Source organism: Cinclus cinclus, chromosome 19 (genome assembly GCF_963662255.1).
Source record: "Cinclus cinclus chromosome 19, bCinCin1.1, whole genome shotgun sequence".
NCBI lineage: Eukaryota > Metazoa > Chordata > Aves > Passeriformes > Cinclidae > Cinclus > Cinclus cinclus.
Genome location: NC_085064.1, coordinates 6,269,364 through 6,288,412, shown reverse-complemented (window position 1 = coordinate 6,288,412; position 19,049 = coordinate 6,269,364). Strand labels below are relative to the sequence as shown.

General features: G+C 48.8%; 2 protein-coding genes across 3 annotated transcripts in view; both read left to right on the top strand.

Moving 5' to 3' along the window:
- Positions 1–182: 182 nt before the first annotated feature.
- NAIF1 (nuclear apoptosis inducing factor 1) lies at positions 183–4,034 on the top strand. Of its 2 annotated transcripts, XM_062505539.1 has the most exons (3): positions 183–712; positions 1,558–2,007; positions 2,586–4,034. In XM_062505539.1, exons 1-3 carry the CDS (start codon positions 202–204, stop codon positions 2,591–2,593), a joined length of 969 nt encoding a protein of 322 aa, XP_062361523.1. In that variant the 5' UTR covers positions 183–201; the 3' UTR covers positions 2,594–4,034. The 2 variants fall into 2 exon arrangements, with proteins under 2 accessions (XP_062361523.1, XP_062361522.1); XM_062505538.1 differs by having other exon boundaries at positions 1,558–4,034.
- Positions 4,035–11,858: 7,824 nt separating this feature from the next.
- EEIG1 (estrogen-induced osteoclastogenesis regulator 1) overlaps positions 11,859–19,049 on the top strand; it is a 31,426-nt gene continuing 24,235 nt past the window's right edge. Inside the window, exon 1 of the mRNA XM_062505683.1 lies at positions 11,859–12,004. Coding sequence (XP_062361667.1) covers positions 11,859–12,004 — 146 coding nt within the window. The remainder of the gene's footprint in view (positions 12,005–19,049) is intronic.

The following is a 19,049-nucleotide window of genomic DNA, read 5'->3' as shown; positions in this document are numbered from 1 at the left end:
GCGCCGTACGCAATTTGCGTATCGTTGGCGGTGCCAAAGGGGGAGCAGGGGGGACCGACCCCTCCGGGCCCTGAGGGGCCTCGGGGCCCCCCTGTTGTCCCCGGCCCCGGGGGTGGGGGGGCCCTGCCGCCCCTCGGCCCTGACCAGCGTCCCCCAGGCCCCCCAGGTGTGACCCCGTGCCCCGTCCCCGGTACCCCCCCCATGGCCATGGCGTCGCCGCCGGCGCCCCCAGCCAAGAAGCGGAAGATGAACTTCTCGGAGCGGGAGGTGGAAATCATCGTGGAGGAGCTGGAGCGGGGAAAGCACCTCCTCGTCAACCACTTCAACGCGGGCGTGCCGCTGGCCGCCAAGGCCGCCGCCTGGCACGACATCCTGCGCCGCGTCAACGCCGTCGCCACCTGCCACCGTGAGCTGCCCGAGGTCAAGAAAAAGTGGTCCGACCTCAAGACCGAGGTGCGGCGCAAAGTGGCCCAAGTGCGGGCTGCCATGGAAGGGGGAGGCGAGAACCAGAACGGCGGCGGCAACGGGCCCGAGGGCGAGGACCCGGCGGGCGCCGCGGCCGCCCCGGTGATCCTCACCCCCATGCAGCAGCGCATCTGCAACCTGCTGGGAGAGGCCACCATCATCAGCCTGCCGAGCGGCGACTGCGGCGCGGGTGACGGGAGCGAGATCCCCATCACCGCGTCGACCACCACGGTCACCCTGACCCAGAGTGAGTGCTGCGCCCGCCGGAACGCTCTGGGCTGGACTGGACGGCCACACAGAGACCCTGATACGCCCGTGCGAGGAGACCCCCGAGCCTTGTGTGGGGAGAGAGCCACTGAATGGTTTCGGTTGGAACGGCCCTTAAAGAGCACTCAGTTCCAACCCCCTGCCATGGGCAGAGACACCTTCTACTAGACCAGGTTTCTGTATCCGGCCTGGCCTTGAACATTTCCAGGGATAGGGTGCCCAGAAGTTCTTTGGGCAGAGAGAAGCCCCAACAAAAAGAAATCCCTACATCTCTATAATGAAATGCTCCTCCCGGTCTGCCCTTGTGATGTAGGGAGTGGCCCCAAGACACGCAGGTACTGAAAGTCGGCTTTGACAGCTTGACTCAGCCTTAAGAACAATGGAACCAAGGATCCTTTGCACCTTGGGAGATTCTTCAGTCCCTCTCTGGGGACAAAAGCAGGGGGAAAAACATGTTCAGGGCTGATTTTCCAGTGTGCAGTGTCCTAAAGAGCAGCTCTTCTGTCAACAGGAGCCATTCTGGGTCTTGTCTTTGCTGTTATGTCAGTCAGTTAATGCTCCTTGGAAAGATTGTCTCAAACTGGAGGTTGAGAAATTATATTGTCTAGACAGATTCCCTATTCCCTATTCCTTTGGAGTGTATAGCCCAGAAGGAAGCTCGACTGAGGGTGGAGTAGACTTTAATTGGTCATTTTGTACATTGCTGGTCATTGTATGTTATCTCAGTGAACAGGCCGGATTCCTGTGATATTCACTAAATAGTCCTGTAGATAAAAATCCCATATCGCAGCTACTCCTGACTCCCTTTCTGTCCTTTGTTCTCAGTTCCTGCAGAGACAACCTACCACAGTCTGGAGGATGGGGTTGTGGAGTACTGCACCACGGAAGCCCCCACCACCGTCACGGCGGAGGCACCCTTGGAGATGATGGCCCATCAGCACGAGGTGTCTGCCAAGCCCCAGGAGCTGAAAAGCCGCATTGCCCTGAACTCAGCCAAGCTCCTGCAGGAGCAGCGAGTAACCAACCTGCACGTGAAGGAGATTGCCCAGCACCTGGAGCAGCAGAATGACTTGCTCCAGATGATTCGCCGCTCGCAGGAGGTGCAGGCGTGTGCCCAGGAGCGGCAGGCACAGGCCATGGAGGGGACGCAGGCAGCACTGAGTGCCCTCATCCAGGTCCTCCGCCCCATGATTAAGGACTTCCGTCGATTTTTGCAGAGCAATACACCCAGCCCATCTGTCACCACTGATCCTGGCCAGACAGGGCAGCAAGATGGTATGATCCAGTGAAAGAAACAGTGATGGGAGGGGAGCTTTAGATTGATGTTAGGAAAAATTTCTTCCCTGAAAGGGTTGTCAAGCCCTGGCACAGGCTGCCCAGGGCAGTAGTGGAGTCACCATTCCTGGAGGGATTTAAAAGATGCGTAGATACGGCACTTGGGGACATGGGTTAGTGGTGGATGTGGCAGTGCTGGGGAAATGGCTGAACTCGGTCATCTTAAAAGTCTTTTCCAATGTAAACAGTTCTGTGATTCTATGGGGCATCTGCCATGCTGATAACCTGCCTGTGCTGGCAGAGTACACTTGGGAGCAAGGGGTGCTGCCACTTTTCAGTGTAAATAGCTCCCTTGGAGTCTGGCTGAGTCTAAACAGCTTTCTCTGTTAATCTTGTTCTTATCTGCTTTTTCAGACTCTCATACAGAGCCATAGCAGGATGTGTAATAAACCAGCAACTTAACATGGATTGTTTTAGTTCCTCAAACAGTAGACTTGGTTTTTTTAAGTTACTTTTAATTTCTGTTTGGAAAAAAATCCATCCCAAGTATAACACCTCTCTTTTGTCTCTCTCTCGAGATCTATAGCCTTTAACTGACTTCTAACATGGAGAGTTCTGTCGGGATACCAGTGCTGCAGCTGTACAGTTGTACAAGGTACAGTGATCGTGAACCTACAGTGCACACAGTGAATGCATTTCTGGCGCTTGCTGAAAGCATTTACTGCAAACGTGGTACTGGATGTGGTAGAACCTTCCCTCTGCACTGAGAGCTATGGATTGTGCTCCTGCAGCGTCACATCCAGCCCGTGCAGACCAGCATCCAGCCTCTGTGCAGTCTAAGTCCCACCTACCTCCCCTGAGGATCCCAGTGGGATTGGAACAGTGCATTCACCTCATGTTTTATCTGCGTGCAGTCATGAAATTTCTCTATCGACTTGGCAGATGTGAGGAAAGTTTCATGTCTTGGGTACCAGAAACTCTCCTGGGATACGTCTGGGCCCAATGCCTTTATTTGTTGCAGCATAAACACCCAAGGGCCTGGATGAGTTTCCCTCGTGTGGATGGAATGGTGAAACTCCATCTCTGCCTCATCTGCATAGTTTGTCACCTCTAGAATACCTTGATCCATCAAAACGGATCTGGACTGAGGTCCTGGACTAAGCTGCAGCCACACAGGAATTTCCAGTGTTTAGGAGTTTGTCAGCCACTGATTTGAGTGAATTTTGGGGCATTACTTGGTTCTGCTGCTGGTGTTTGTACTGTTTGGGAGCTGGAAGCGAGTCCAGCCATGTTCGTCCGCTGGCTGGCCACATCCTGAGAAACAGAGCTGAGATTCTTCTCACTACCCTATACCATTATACAGGGTGAAACAACATTACAGCCACTTCTGAGGCATTCAGGCTATGGGGCTTGGTCCTTAATGAGAAAGCTTATTGCACAGGATGGTCAACATGATTCTCACAGACTTGCTGTAACTTAATAAACTTTTAGATTAAAGGTCCACTTGTACATGCATGGAAGAAAACTTAGGGATTGAAAAAAAGGAAGTGTAAGTCTTCTCCCTTGCAAAGTGGCTTACATTTAACAGGCTTGTTGCTTGCCAGGTTATTACTTGTGAAATGGAACTTGCTGTTAAGTCTCCTTTAGGGCTGATGAGGGAGTGAATTTGCACAATCAAATGAAACCTTTACATAGCCTTTAATGGGCAGATGCTGATGGGGGACCCCTGATTAGAGCAGTAGGTGAAGAGGTCACCACTGTCAGTCCCTGGCCTTTACTCATCTTCTCTTGCCTACATATCTGATAGGGGAGAAAAGGACAACACAGTGAGAAGGGTTTGGTCCCTGGAAGACTCCCAGCCCCTTGGGACTAACACCTCCAAGCAGAGTCAGGGTGGATCCTGCCTTGTCTGGCATTTCACCACATGAGTAGCACTTACCTGACTCTTCCTCTTAGACTCTGTGGAATCAAATCAATTGCTGAATTGAAATTTATTTTTAAAGTGAGAACTATGTCATATGTGTTGGTTTACCTCATTTGTGTAATGATCTCTCCTTTACAAATACAAATTTTAATAAAAAATACATTTTGGTAAACAGGCTGTTGCAGTTCATTGGTGAAAAAAGTTCATAAGTGAAAATAGTTCATAACAACAACTTTGCAACACAGAATCTTCAATATGAAGGGACCAAGGAGAGCTGTGAACAACCACGAGTCACAGTAGCTTTTCCTCTTGTTTGTGAAGCTCGTAGCATTGTATTTACATAAATACAGTCTTTTTCAAATAATAGCTTTTACAGGCTTACTTGGAGCACGAGTTATTTCACAGTGTCTGACGGATTACTGAAGTAACAGTTATCTCCCAGTTGCTCAGAAGATGCCACAATAGTCTAAAATAATGGTAGAAATACCAGCCTTTGGTTTTAAATTACAGTGTACATTTTTTTCAGTGACTAAGCACTTCAGCTTTGTTGCCTTTCTAGAGGAGTAAACGTTGCCATTGGAACCACCCATTTTTCTTGTCTTTTCAGGATAAATGCAAAGCTTAGTCAAGCCAGCAGCATTCAAGTGTGTGTTCTGTGTACAGATTTTTGTCTCATTAAAAAGATGTGACAGCATTTTAAATATAGGGTGAACTGTACTATGAGGGGCTTGGTTGTTGCTCATGAAGAGGTCATCAAACTTGGGAGGGACAGAGAAAAATGTCTCTTAATGTAAAAACCAGGAAATAGGTAAACAGGACACTGACAGGGCAAACAAGTACACAGGACATTCAACTGAACAGGCAACTGATCCCCCAACAGAACAAAAGCTAAGGAGTAATATTTATAGATGTTTATTTGTTCTCCTCTACTGTTGTTTTTATACCTAGAGATTTGTATTCAACATCCAGACTGGGAAGGAGCCATGCAGAGATGTCCTGCCACAGGGTGCCTCGGACGCGGGGGTGAGCAGCATCTTCCTGTGCCTGCTGGGGAAAGGGGAGTTTGGTGAGAGACTCTCAGTGCTGAGAAAAAAATGTTTGTGGCCATAGAGGCAGCATCAAGCCACCAGGAGCACCGTTGCTCCCTCCGGAGCAAAGCTCTGCTTGCGATGTGTGCGGCTGCAGCCCGGCTTTCCAGGAGATGGCACTGCGCGCCGGGATCCCGAGCTCTGGCACTGCACCGTCCCAGGAGCCACCTCTGTCCTCCCGACCTTGTAGGATCCTCTTTGCACCCTTCACTGGTGAATCTTTTCAGGGCTGAGAGCTTGGAGAGGAGGAAATTCAAAGAGCAGAGTGCAGCAATGGATATCCCTGGAAAAGTCATGATGCCTGGGGATTCAGACCAGGTCCCTCTGCCTCCCACAGACGTGGCAGAGGACACTGAGATGTCAGTCTTTGGGATGAGTTCACTGCAGAACCGAATGGATTAAAAGATTTAAAAATACACATCAAGTGCCTCATTATAAGCAAAGGGACAGGTTTTGAGGCTTTTTTGAAGGCCACACATATGTCAGTATCCCCCAAGTACAGTGCACTGCCATCACTGCATTGCAGTTCTGGGAGCAGATCCCCACCACTGGACAGAATGACATAGCCTGCACACTCACCCAAATAGCCTCTACTTCCTCCAGCATGTTTTTAAAGTTTGTCAAGCCTGTTTTGGCAAACCATCCTTCTGGAGATCTTTTGTGGTTTTTTATCCTGTGTGTGAGAGGTTGTTGCCAGCAAGTTCTGTCAGCAGAAGGGTGGTCAGGTCAGTGTGAAAACCGAAGCATTTAAGATTCCTTGTCTTGCTTGAAAGCACCTGATAAGAAGCTTCAGGAGACTGAACAGCACAGCTTCCAGACCACATTTTGAGTGCTGGAATGAAGTCGGTATGACCTGCAAATGGGTCTCATGAGCCCTTGGGTCCCAGATGTGCAGAATCCCAGCGCCAGCAGGGGCAGTTCCTTTCACCTCTGCCACCTGGGATCCCAAATTAGAGGTTGCTGTGGCAAGGGGGAACCACAAACTTAGAGTTGCTTCTGATGTATTTGGGGTAGCAGCGGCATTTGTGGGGTTGCAGTCAGTGGGACAGACCACAGCCACAACCAGCAAGTCTCTTGTCCAGCACAGCACTGAAGGGATGGAAGCACGGATACAGACACAGGATAAGGCTTAATAAACACAACATGCCTTGAGGCAAAGCAGGTTCCAAGTCTGCAGATTTTGGAAGGGGTAAACGAAATCCAGTTCCACACACAGACCTCCCAGGAGAGTCTTGCTGCACATTCCCAGGACCCACTGAAGCAGACATGGAAACCAGTAAACAAAAAAAGCCAGGCAGCTGGATTTTCAGGTCTAGCCACATATTTGGGGAAAGGAATCCACCGACTCCAGATTCCTGGGCTCCTTTTGCCAGTAACAGCATTCCCAGTGCTGGCATGCCAGAAGCCCACCGTGCAGGTGTGTCTTTTGCTCATCCAACAGGAAACCCAGCCTGGCACAGAAAGTGAAACAGTTCCTGGCCTTTATGATGATGAGTTCAGTTAAATATGGAACAAGGGAAAAACACAAGCAGGTCAAAGTGCAGCTCACAGCCTGTTATTAAGCTAAGATGCAAGCTTGGAATAACTCCACACTGTGGGATAATCCTATGTAATGGGGATAGGTACCCATTCCCCTCACAAGGTTTCCAGCTTCCTGCATGCTACAGTTTACACTGCTGTGGTGTCTGCAACCCCTGCCCCATTTTGGGAGTTCCCCAGCCTGGACCTACCCCCCGTTCAGGGGGAGGCACAGCTTCTTGGAGCAGGGCATTGCATTCCACCCAAGGCTCCAAGAATGCACTTACAGCATAAAATGTTGTGTGATAATCTCTTTCTTTTGGATGATGAGGCTGAAAGCTCATTAAGGCCATTACAGCAGAGGCGACAGGTGTAACAGAGGAGAACCATTACTGTGTTTATGCTGTTACAGCAATGTGTGTAATTTAGTTTTAAAACTTTAATCATTTTGCTGCCAGGACAAATTAATTAGCGTGATGATGCTTTCCAGAGGAAAATGCTGATGATGTCGTTTGCAGGGCTTGTGCATCTGGAATTCCCCTGGGATAAGAGATAGGATTTGAAGGCTCACCAAATGCATTACAGGATCTACCTCACTTCACCTCACTGAGTTTATCCCTCCTGCATTTATCTCACCTTATTTCTCCACTGTGCTTTATCTCTGTCCTCCAAGTAGAGAGGAGGCAAGACAAGGCATCTCTGTTGGTGCTCACTTGCAGAGCACAGTGGTCCCAGCCCTGGGCAGCCAGGCACACCTCCAGGAGAGCAGAGGTGAGGCCCAGACTTAACTGCAGAGCACAGACTGATAAAAATATCCCAGACTGATAAGACAATGCCCTGAGCCAGCAAAAGTTGAGGAAGTGGTGGCGGCACTGGGGAGCAGCCTCAGGAAAGGCTTAGGTCTGGAAGAACACAGGGCAGGGATGTGGCTGAGAGTCATGGAGGAGAGGTGAGGTGGGCACGGCCATAGAGGAGAAATCCATAGGATGTGAGTCTGGGATGAGCAGAATCCATGTGTATTAAAGCACCTTGGTCACACACACACGGCCCCATGGCCAATGGATTGCACCTGGAGCAGAAGATTACAAAGCCAGAGGGATGTGGATGGATGAATACCCTACACCCACATTCACTCTGTGGGAGGCTCAGATATGCCATCCCCTCTGTAAACAGGAGCACAGTCCCTTTAAAACATGTGAATTTCTCCAGAAACAATTATGCAGAATAAACACAGCAAAATCAACAGGGTGAATTTTGAACTAATAAAGATTTAATCTCTCAGTCATGAGACTGCGTTTGTTAGGAAAACACATAACCCTGAGAATGCAGCTACGGTTGCTATACTACACACTGCTCAGCAGCTTGCTGGGCATTTTTCCAAATCCATTTATTTTTAACATCAGTCACATTATTCAATTAATTATAAAAACACTGAGGTTTTCAAGAGATGTTTCTGATAAAACTGCAAAGTAAATATGCGTGAGAACAGCAAGGATTAAAGTCTCTGTAAACTTTAGCATTTGAGGCTGTTGTTATGAACAAGAGCAATCCTCCAGAAGGTTATTTACCAGAGTGAATCATAGCAGATAACACAGTCTCCTCCCACACCACACACAGGGATCGTTTGTCCTTTACCTAGGGATGGAAGCAGAGCATCCACATGTCTGTCAGCTGTGTGCTGGGGCATGAGAGATGTGAGAACTGAGATGGATTCTTCTGATGCCTCTTGTATTTCAGCATCATAGCTTGCTAAATATCAAGTATTTAGCAGGCTCAGCTCTTTCCCAATAAGCTGCAAACACAGATCAAAAAATACCTATCTCCAGCAATCCCTCAAAGCCTTGAAAACACCAGATAGGAATTGATGGAGGATTCAAGCCTGACCTCTAACAGAAGCCTGTAAACCCTGCTGTTTCCTGGTAACTCCTGGTATGTTCTGTGATGCTTTCACTGTATCGATACAAAATGTTTTCTCTAGCCAAAGTCTGTGTAAGCTTAACCTGGTAAGCAAAAATTGTAACAATGCATTTGGCTTTATCCAATTTTTCACTTTTATCCAAGGACATTTCTGTGTACTTTTCCTAGAAGATTTTTTTTTTCCCAAGGATCACATTATGGTGGAATTATTTGATAGCTCTGATATTGTCTGCATAGATGGCAGATTACAGGCAAGGAGTCTGGGCATCAAAGCCTGGCAGAGAGCAAGGACTCCAAGGCTTTCATCCAAGCTTTGCATATCAGCCTTGAGAACAGTTCCTCCCATATGATCCTCAACTTCTCAGCCACAGAGGCTCTTGGGCAAACACCTCAATTTCAAATCTAGGCAAATCACTTTGATGATTGCAGGCTCCTTCAGGACAAGGAGAGACATTTTGTTCCGCTTGCCCTTAAACGACGGAATCCAGCCTAACCAGGGATCCCAGCCACAGCAATGGACACAGCAGCAGCACATAATAACAGGGAGCCATTTTGATGAAGGTATGTGCCCAACTGGTTGCCACATCTCACATGCGGAGGGTGAGATTCCAGCTCCGGGCCCTGCCTCGTGCTGCTCTCCAGGGCTCTGTGGTACCAGGCCCTCCCTCCTGGTCCCAGCCAGCCCAGGCACTGCTGGCCTGACCCACAGCCACTCTGTGGTATCCTGAGGGGACAGGATGGCCACACCACTGAGCAGCCTGAGGAACCATGTGCCTGCAGCCCATGGGACACGCTGATGAGAGGGATGTCATCAGGAGTTGCTTGGGCGCTGGGACAAGCCAGGGGAAGGGGTCCTGGCTGTCAGGAGGATGCAGAGATGACGTCTGTCATCAAACCACAAAATGGGTCAGGTTGGAAGGATCACAGTGGGTCATCTGGTCCCACCTTCCTGCTCAAGCAGGGTCATACCAGAGCACATGGCACAGGATTGTGTCCAGATGGTTCTGGAATATCTGCAGTGAGGGAGACTCCACAACCTCTCTAGGCAAATCACTGCACAGGAAAGAAGTTCTCCTTATGTTCAGGTAAAACTTCCTGGGCATTGCTTCCTGCCTATTGCCTGTTGTCCCTGTGGTTGGCACCACTAACCTGAGCCTGGCTTCATCCTCTTGGCACTCCACTTTAGGTATTTATACACACTAATGAGGTCCCCTCTTAGTTATCGCTTCTCCAGGCTAAATAGGTCCATCTTCCTCAGAGGGGTTCCAAGACATCCTGCGCGGCGCGAAGCCCAGCTCCAAATCCCGCTGAGGGGACACCGGAGACCCCGCTTCCCGCCCACCTCCTCAGGTAGGGGGCGGGGCTTGTCCAAACTGACAACGCTCTCCTCCAATTCTCGGCTCTTTTCCCCGCCCTGTGCCGGAGCAACCAATCACTGCCTCGCAGTGCTCAGCCCGCCTCCTTGATGCTGGCCAATCGGGAGGCGCCGCTCTCGTTCTCTAATATCGAGGAGAGGGCGGGGGTTACGTGCTGTCGGTATTCCCGAAGCGCGGCTGCGCCGCTCTGCCCGCGCACCGCCCGCGCTGTCGGCGTAGGGGCCGCAGTTGGCGTAACGCGGGCAGTAGGCGGCCGTGTCGGGGAGCGGCGGCCGCCGTGCGAGGAGCGGGCAGGCACCGGGCCGGGACCGTGCCGCAGGTCAGTGGAGGGCGCTGGGAAGCGGGGTGAGACTTTCCGTGAGGCAGCTGGTGATGGAGGGCTGCGAGAGGGGTAAGATCGGGCTGCACGGGCTGCGAGGGTGCTGAGCCCGGGCTGCAACTCGGTGTACGGGCTGTGGGGCCGGAGCCGGGATGCGGCCGGGTATGGCTCGGTCCTTGGCCCCTGCGGCTGGGCTGCAGGGCAGTCGGGGATTCAGAGGGCCAAGAAGTGGGCTAAGATCTGGGCACAGCTCAGTGCACGGCTCGGACAGGGAGCGGGGACCTGGGCATAGCTCAGGGCATAACCCCGGAGTGCCAGGGGACATGCTGTGACCTCACAACAGCCAAGGCTGAGCCCTGGCAGCAGTTCGGTGGAGGGGCAGGCATCGCTCCTGCAGTGGGCTGGTGGTGTGGAGCATTGACCCGTCTCGCCCCCACTCTGCTCCAAGGTGTCTGTGGGACAGCGGAACCTCCCCGGAGGCCCTGGCAGAGCCAGCTGGGCCACCGGGCCGGAGAGGGTCTTTAATCACCCACCACCCACGCAGGCAGCTCCTAGAATCAGTGAGGATTATTTACTGCCCGGTGTTCCTAACCTTGTCCTTTTGAGATGTTAATCAGCTCCCGCCTCCCTGGTTTAGGCGTTGCGTAAAATGTGTAACGAAATCGCTGTCTCCAGCCCCAGATCTAGACTGTACAGGGCACAGCTCTGTGCAGACCCGGTGCCGGGGGAAGGCAGCATTCCCGGTGGGCCTGGCGATTGGACAGCCAGATGACCTGATTCGGTTGTTATGCTGTGTAATCTGGAGCAGGCTGCTTGGTTTTTTTCAGTCTCTGCTGCTTTCTCCGTTTATAGGATACAGGTGCTGATACTTAGGGCAGGTTGGAAATGCAGGAAAGAAACATATTTTTCATTTCTTGAGACGGGTTTTCCTTCCTCTTGTTAGATTACACGTTAGAATGATCTTGCGCTGTAAACTGCTTCTAAACATGACTGAAAATAGAGCAAATTTTTATTAGCTGCTTTGCAAAACAGAAATTACAGGGAGGATGACAACAGCGAAGCTTGCCCTAGGCAAAAAAGGGGAAAGAGGATGTTGGGGCTGAGCTAATTGGGGCCATACCTCTTCAGACTGGAATGAGTCTGGACTGAATATTACCCATCCAAACAGGTTTGAGAGCAGGAGGAGGAGTCCAAGACTGGCTGGAACTAATTTACTCATTTCCCTCCCCAAGGCTGACCCAAAGACCTCTATCAAAGAGTTGTACAAGAGAGACTGGAAGCTGTCTGAACGTGCTGCCTGCAGACGGGGGCCTCTCTGGGGACTCGAGATGATTTATCACAAGAGATGCTTTCAAGAGGTGTTGTGCTGAAGACAGAGCACTGCAGCCTCTAACTGGGACAGCTCCTGCTGGTCTGGAGCTGAGACCCAACTTCCCTCCCTCCCTTTTCCCTTGGAAATGTTGCAGAGATTTAATCTGACCTCTTCCTGCTCACCTGAAGCCTGCCGTGGCGATGATCCCACAGCCAGATCCGACCGCCAAAGAGAAGAGAGTCGTGCGTTTGAAGCTGGGCCGTCGTTGTAACTGAACTGGAATTTACTCCCTGCCTGTGCTCCCGGAGCGACTGCCCTCTGCTTGTCTGTTTGTGCTGTGAGCCACTTCTCCCTGATCTTGTTTGGAATTCCTGAGCTTTCCACGCTGAATTTGCCCATGGCTTTCCTGATGAAGAAGAAGAAATTCAAGTTTCAGACAAGTTTCACTCTAGAAGAGCTGACTGCCGTCCCCTTTGTCAATGGGGTTCTGTTCTGCAAAATTAGACTGCTAGATGGAGGAGACTTTGCTAGTTTATCTACCAGGTAAGACCTTGCCTGCAGACTTGCTGCCTGGCTGTGCTGCTTTCCCTGGTTATTCTTCCCTTGAGTGGTTTAGCATATGGCCACCACTTGCTTACCCCTTGATGGGATTTTAATAGTTCTGTTGTAGGGCCCCACATGCCATATCAATCTCCAGAGCAGGGGAAGTACATAGCTGGAGAGCTCTGAACCTGGGTGGTGTTGGCTGATCCGAGCTGGATTGAATTTTTCAGAGATGAGGGGAGGGAGTGGGAGGTCACTCCCCTGAAAGGGGATTAAATCCTCTCTTCTCTTTCCCACTCCTCCTTGCCCAAGTTCTCACACACTGTTTCAAGCCCTGTTCTGTATTGCCTTCATGCCTTACTTGAAACTCAACTCTGTAGAAAACTATGTCTAAGCAAATCAACCCTTCCCAACTTTGCTCTCCCCCTTTGATACTGAATTTCTCTTCTTGGTAAGGGTGGAAATAGTTTGTTTTGCATTGCAAATTGCTGTGCAAGGGAAAACTGCTGCCTGGAGTCAAAGTTGTCAGTGTTAAAGACCCAGTTTATCTCCTTGAACTGATGCCATTGCATTTCCCACTTCAGAGCAGCAGTGTTTTCTATGTCACGTTGGTATCGTTCTGCTACACATCTTAAAAGGTTCTGCCATCCTGTGTCGGCGTTTCTCTTGACTCCCCACTCCTGTTACTAATTGCTAATAAAAGCTTGCTTTGTTTCCAGCTATGCACACAGATTATCACAAACAGTATGCAAACATGAATTCCATAACAGCCCAGACTTGCTTTCTGCTTCAAAATGTGAGGGAAGCCTTCAGTGGCTTTCAAAACTTGTTTTTTTGCTTTCCTGAGTGACTGCTCAGTTTTAAAGGTACAGGATTATTTTGTGCTGTTAACTTCTTTATCCCAGGGCTAAAGCCTGGTTGGGTCTGGTTTTCCTCTTTGTAGTGCTGTGTACTGAGCTTTCTCATTTCAAGAGAGATTTTATTGGGCAAGCATAAAACATTTCTGTCTTCCAAACAGAAGTGGTAGGGCAGTGCTCAAAGCTTGGGGGGCTTTTTCCCAGAGGCATGATGCAACCTCATTTGAAGTTGGTGGAAGCCGAGGGTGTGGAGCACCTCCAGAAATGGACTTTGAATTAATTTCTCTTTTGAAGAAAATCTATCAAAGGAGCTTTTCCTCACAGTGTTCTCCCCTGAGGCTAGATCCTTGGGTTTAGTGGAAGCAGTTTATCTAAGGAATTCAAACAGTATGTGAACTTGGAAAGAAATTAACCCTTCCACTTCCTGGAATCATCAGAGAATAAGTGGCACTGGAGGGTGTTTCAGGAAAAGCCTGTGCAGAGAAATGTCCATCTCCCTCTCCTTTTTGTCCCTGAAAGCAGCTTCTAGGAACCGTTTGGGATTTGCTGGTGCTGCCAGCCGTGTGGGTTGTTTTCTGAGCTGGCTGGGGTTCAGCAGTTCGCTCAGCATTGCAGATGTGTTCCAGCAGCAAAATCAACTGTAATTCGAAACCAAACATATACGTAGCTCTCCAAAGGAGCAGAGGCAGAGTGGGCTGGGGGGTTTCCCTCCTTTCCCCCAACCTGTCTGTGCTCTAACTGAAAGCACATGGAAACCTGTTCCTGCTTGAAAAGTTACGGGTCTCAGTGGTATTGAGTCATTTGACCTTTTCCAAATATTTTTCCCTGTTGCAGTTAGAGAAACTTCAGGAAGGGTGAATTTCCAGAAGAGTTACCGTGTGGAGATGTTCCTAGGTCGTGCCTTGGCTTTGCTGTGTGCTCCTCTCCTCATTTCTGTCACCTTTTGATAATCAGTGGGAAAGATTAAAGGAAAGGAGATACTGTGTATGCGTTGTGTTAGAAATCTGTAAGTTGTTTAGAGTCTGCAGTTGTTTCTCTGAAATCAACCACTTCCAAAAGTGATTTGGTTTGAGGTTGTAATGTCTGGCAGGTAATCTCTTGTGAGCTGCTAATGAACAAAATCTAGTGTTTGCTCTGCAATTGATTTGGGTTTCTGTGATCTGGGCCATTTGGAGGTCTGTGGCTGTGATCAAGCTGAGCTGTAGCTCTTGGTGACCATGAATTTTCAGAGAACTGATCTGAATAATGTGTCCCATGTCACCTGGAGTCTGTAACTGAGGTTAGAAGTAGGTATAGCAACTCTTCACAGGAAACACTAAATCAGTTTTTGTAATTGTAGTGTGAAAAGAGGAGTGTTATACAGGAATCTCCAGAGACAAATTTTTCAGGTTACTTACAATAAGCTTGCTTGACACCTCATGCATGTCTGTGTCAGGAGGTGGGAATGTGATATACCCAATAAGTTGTCAGGTGGCACTGGGAGCATTTGACTGTGGGCAAGGCAGAGGCAGCAGCCTGTACTGCTGGCTCTTGTCAGCCTGTCCTGGTCCCAAGTCCAGCTCAGCCTGGGTGCACATACAGAGGTGCCACAGCCTGCTGCCCTGGGTCTGGTGGGGCACACACTGGGCTGGGACCCCCTTCCCAGACTGTTCACACTTCTGGCTGGAGGGGAACCTGTCTGAAATGTATTAAAACTAAATGCTCTTAGGAATTCAGGGATGTCTGGAAAAGGTTCAGGTCCTGTCAGCACATTCAGCATTGCCTGGATATGCCTGTCCTGGGTTTTCTGGTTTGTTTGGGATTTTTAAAATTATTATTTTCTTGCAGGCAGGTACTCTTTTTCCATTGTTCCTGTGCTCAGGCCTTGCATTAAACTATAGGTATTTTAATGACCTTTAAAATAGGTATTTTAAAGTTTCAGTTGTAAATATCTTTTCTGCTTGTCCTTTTCTCTCCCTTTGTAAAGTTTCCTTAGGTTGTTCTAGGATTTTTGAGGAATAAAACTCACAGGTTTCACTTTACGGTGCTCTGTGTTAAGAGCATCCATTGTGTCTGTGGGTTTATCACCCTGCAGTTGGATTACAGAAGCTGGGCATCTGAGAAGGTATCTGAGCCAGGTGTAGGCCAGGCAGGTGCTGTATTTCCCCACAGAGAGCTACCAATATATTCCTTGAATATTATTAATCCAGATACTTAAATAGCACAAACCACCAGTGAATTCAGTTGCCTCCCAAGTATGTTTAAAAATAGCAGGCACAGAGAAGTAGGGATGTATTCATGGCAACCATTTTTGTGGAGCAGGTGGGTGGCTGCATTTTGTACCAGTTTGAAGCTTTCTAGGGGGTTGAGCAGCTTTATTCCTAGAGAGATGAGACAGTAAGTTTATATATCAGGAAGTATTCCATCCATGGATCAGCTCAGGCAAGAGCCTGGATGTCCAGATGAGCGCCTCAAGCTACGGGCTGGTGTAGTAAGTTCATGTACATCTTTGGGTATCCCAGAAGAGGAAGACTCAATTAAATTCCCCCTCTCTGCTTACAGAGGTCATGTTGAGTGACAGCCAGATGCTCTTTGCCTCGGTGCTGAGTGATTTCTGGCTCTGTGTTGGCAGCAAGCACTGCTGCGCACAATGTGAAGGAAGTGGAAAGCCAGGTGTTATCCAGAGACTCCTGACACCTCATCCTACATTGTTCTGTTAGCCTGCCAACAGTTTCACTCTGGTATTTCTGGATTTGAAGGAAGGGGTTGTACTCTGAAAGCCCTTGTCTGACTCTAGAGGAGAGACTGTTTTGCATAAGTTGAGCAAAACCAAAAAAAGTTTGAGGGCATTTCCCACCTTCCTCATTGTCTTCCGAAGGCACCTCAGACTGCATTTCCTTTGAGACCATGCTTTTCCAAGCACCTGCAGCATTTCAGCTTGGTTTTCTGATCCTGGCACTCGTTGCAGCAGTTTGAAATAATGAATGTAGCTTGTCTCCTGCATCCCTGCCCTGTTTGCATGTGGGCTTGATCTGGGAAGGCCTGACCCTGTTGGGGTGGTCTGACCTCCAAGTATGTCAGTGCTGCAGCCTGAACCCACAATGTTCTTAGCCTTGCAATTTTTAATTGAGTCAGTATGAAAGGCCTCTTCCTGCACTGCATACTTTATTTATATTTTGGGGGTGTAAAGCTGCATCCAGAAAATCAAAGAAATGCTGATATTTGGGAAAGCACACTGACAGCCCCCTGTGGACTGAGGTCAGCTGTTGTGTAAGTGTTGCTCTGTCATCATCATGTAGGCACAAATGACCTGAAGTTACTTGTTTTTGGCAGCTGGTTGGATAAAAGGCATCATAATGCCTTGGTGATAAACAGAACTTATTCACTTCTGCAGGACATAAATAAAGGGGAGAAGCATTACCCTTCTAACACAGGGCTGGTGATTCAAAAATTTTGTGAAGGGAGGTACAAGTTGTGCCACCTCCAGAATGCAGTTGGTGGTGGGAGTTAGAAATCAACTACTTCACTGTCTTTACATAAATAGTCATTGTGCCTGACACTACAGGATCCTTCAGGTAATTAAGCTGACCACGTTTAACTTTTTCAGACCAGAAAATTGTTAACTGTTTGTTTAATCAGATTGTGAAAGACTGATTCAGCCTGGTTGAGATCTGAATCTTGACTGCTGTCTGCCTTAAAACAAATGCTAGGTAACTAGTTTCTTCTGGAGTCCCCAGGAGGGAAGAAAACTGGCCATAGTGAAAAAGGGGATCACTTGCTGAGTGCTGCCTTTTGGTTCCAGTGTGATTGTCATGGTTTAGCAGAGCAAGGAACTTGATTGTGATTTTAAACAATTCTTCCAGTTCCATATTTTAGGACAGTATGTGCTTGGCTTTATCCTCTGCTAGAGCATGTGGTGTGTTAATTTTAAAAGTATTTTTGTTGCAAGTGTGTCTGGAAATGCAGACCTTCCCTACATGTACAAATATTCCTATTACACAGATCAATAGACTTAGCGTTCATGTTCCAGAGCAGCTTCACATAACATCCTTCCTTCCTGGCACAGCCTCAGGAATAGGCTGGGGGTGTTGGAGAAGTGATTTGAATACAGCCTCTAAAAGTGATGTGCAATAAAACATGACCCACTTCAAGATGGTATTAAAGCATAGTACCTGCATTCAGTGCCTTGCATTCTGAAGCAAATACAGAGAAACTAGGCAGCAAAGATGAGAAAAAGGGGGCTCATTCCAGGAGTGCAGCTAAACGTAGGTGCAAGTTGTGAGAGCGGAAGCAGTGGATGAGATTTGATCTCACAAGTTGAGAGTATTGGAAAAATTACAGAAGTGATGGAGCACCACAAGGTCCCCAGCACAAGCCATCTTAAGTTGTGTTTTGAGTTTGCAGAGCACTTCTCCCATCTTTTCTGGGCTCTGGGTACTACACCTGCAGGGTCTGACAGATGCTCTGGAGTGGTTTGATTTGCATTGTGCCATACTTGCCTCTTCCTGTCACCAGTCACCACATTGAAACCTGTCACAGGACTGGCAGAATCACATTAAAACCTTCCTGCCATGGGGGCTGTATCCTGTCAGGTAAAGAACAGTCTCTGTTCGTGCTCTGACTCTGTCCTGCTTGCTGTGGCTCAGGCAGAGGCTGCTCTGCTGACCAGAAGCTACAGTCTGAAGCTCTGTAACCGATACGCTGTGTGTACAGCATCAGTAAATACGTTCAGATACAGGCGGCTTTCAAAGTTCCCCCTCGTCACTGATTCTGAGCTGGCATTGCTTTGACAGCTGACTCTTAGCAATAGCCTTATCTGTGTGACTTAAGCAGCCCTTGGCTCAAAAAAATTACTCACTGAACATTAATGTTCTGCTGGGAGACTGGGGCTCTGTGGCCCACTTAATTTGCCGGTTGACAGTGCTGTCAGCTCTGGCTGAGAATCAGGGCAGATAGGTGAGTGGCCCTGCTCCTTTAAGGCATGTATTTATTACTGAAATACAGGGAAAAACCTAAAGAGCTTCCAGTCTCTTTATTCTTTGTGCTCTTGAGCTGCCGTTAATGTTGACTCTAGCTTTGTAGCTGAATTTCTGAGGGATTCGTGCGTGCCTTCAGCAGCCTGTGAACTCTGCACAGCAGTTGATATTTTAATAGGCCATAAGTTGCCCATGGCAAGTTGTTCTGCTACCAGTTTCTAGATAAATGAGGCAGGTACGGATTTATTTCTCATTATTATTTTATTGCAGGAAACTACATCTGGTAGTGTTTCAGGAAATGGCCCAGTGTCTTCCTCAGATCAGAAACCTCCCTCGCTTCAGGCCTGGCAGTGTGGGATGGTGAGGTCCGCAGCATCCACCTGCATGTGGCTCTGTGAGGCCTCATCCGTGCGAGGACAGGCGGATGTGGCTCTGTGTGTGACCTCCCTTCTTCAAACAGGATATGTTCTGTATCCTCTGTGGGCTGCCAGCTCTGCACTGTGCTTGCAGCCTGCTCTGAAATGGGTCAGGAATCATTTCATAGCTGTGTGTTATTGTATAATAACCAGAAGCAGTTAGAAGATCCCTGGACCGACATTTGGATCTGCATGTTTCTTCTGGAGTGTCCTGTGAAATCATGTCAATAATCTGTGCTGTAAAGGTGATCATTTCATGTGTTATTTCAGGATGTGTAAGCCCACCACAGTACCAGCTGCTTGCCCTGCAGGGTGAGAGACTTTATTTTTTTTCCTCTTGCAGTTTATTCATATTGTGCCAAGTGCACTTGCTGTGAGACACGATGCACGTCGCTGTTGTAACTCCGGACTTGGCATCATGATCCCTCTGGTACCATACAGTGGGACTCGGCATCTCATTTTAGTGCCTGGGTTTGAAAGGCACTTCCCACTAGATAAACAGTTGTGCCTGTGTTCACTGCATGAACAGCCTTCTTGTTTAGTGTATTTTTAATCCGATGAGCAAGAAAGGGAATTGTTGTGCACAATTCGAAGTCGCTGATTGTCATGGATGTCATTGTCATGTGCTTCTCAAGGGTCACCCCTGTAGCTCAGTGGATAAGACCAAGGAACTGGGGTGGAGTTACGGGGATGAGGAAGACAATGAAGAGGAAGCACATGGAGACTAAAGGATTGGGAGGAGGTAGGTGTGCAAGAGGCAGGATGTTCTACGTAAGCAGTAGCATACACAGTCTATAGCAGCCACACTCCCTGTGGA

Bases quoted from the DNA above. Each gene is read 5' to 3' on its own strand.
- NAIF1 (XM_062505538.1), top strand. From the start codon at position 202: ATGGCCATGGCGTCGCCGCCGGCGCCCCCAGCCAAGAAGCGGAAGATG. The intron at 713-1,557 runs GTGAGTGCTGCG...CTTTGTTCTCAG, and splicing joins CACGGTCACCCTGACCCAGA to TTCCTGCAGAGACAACCTAC.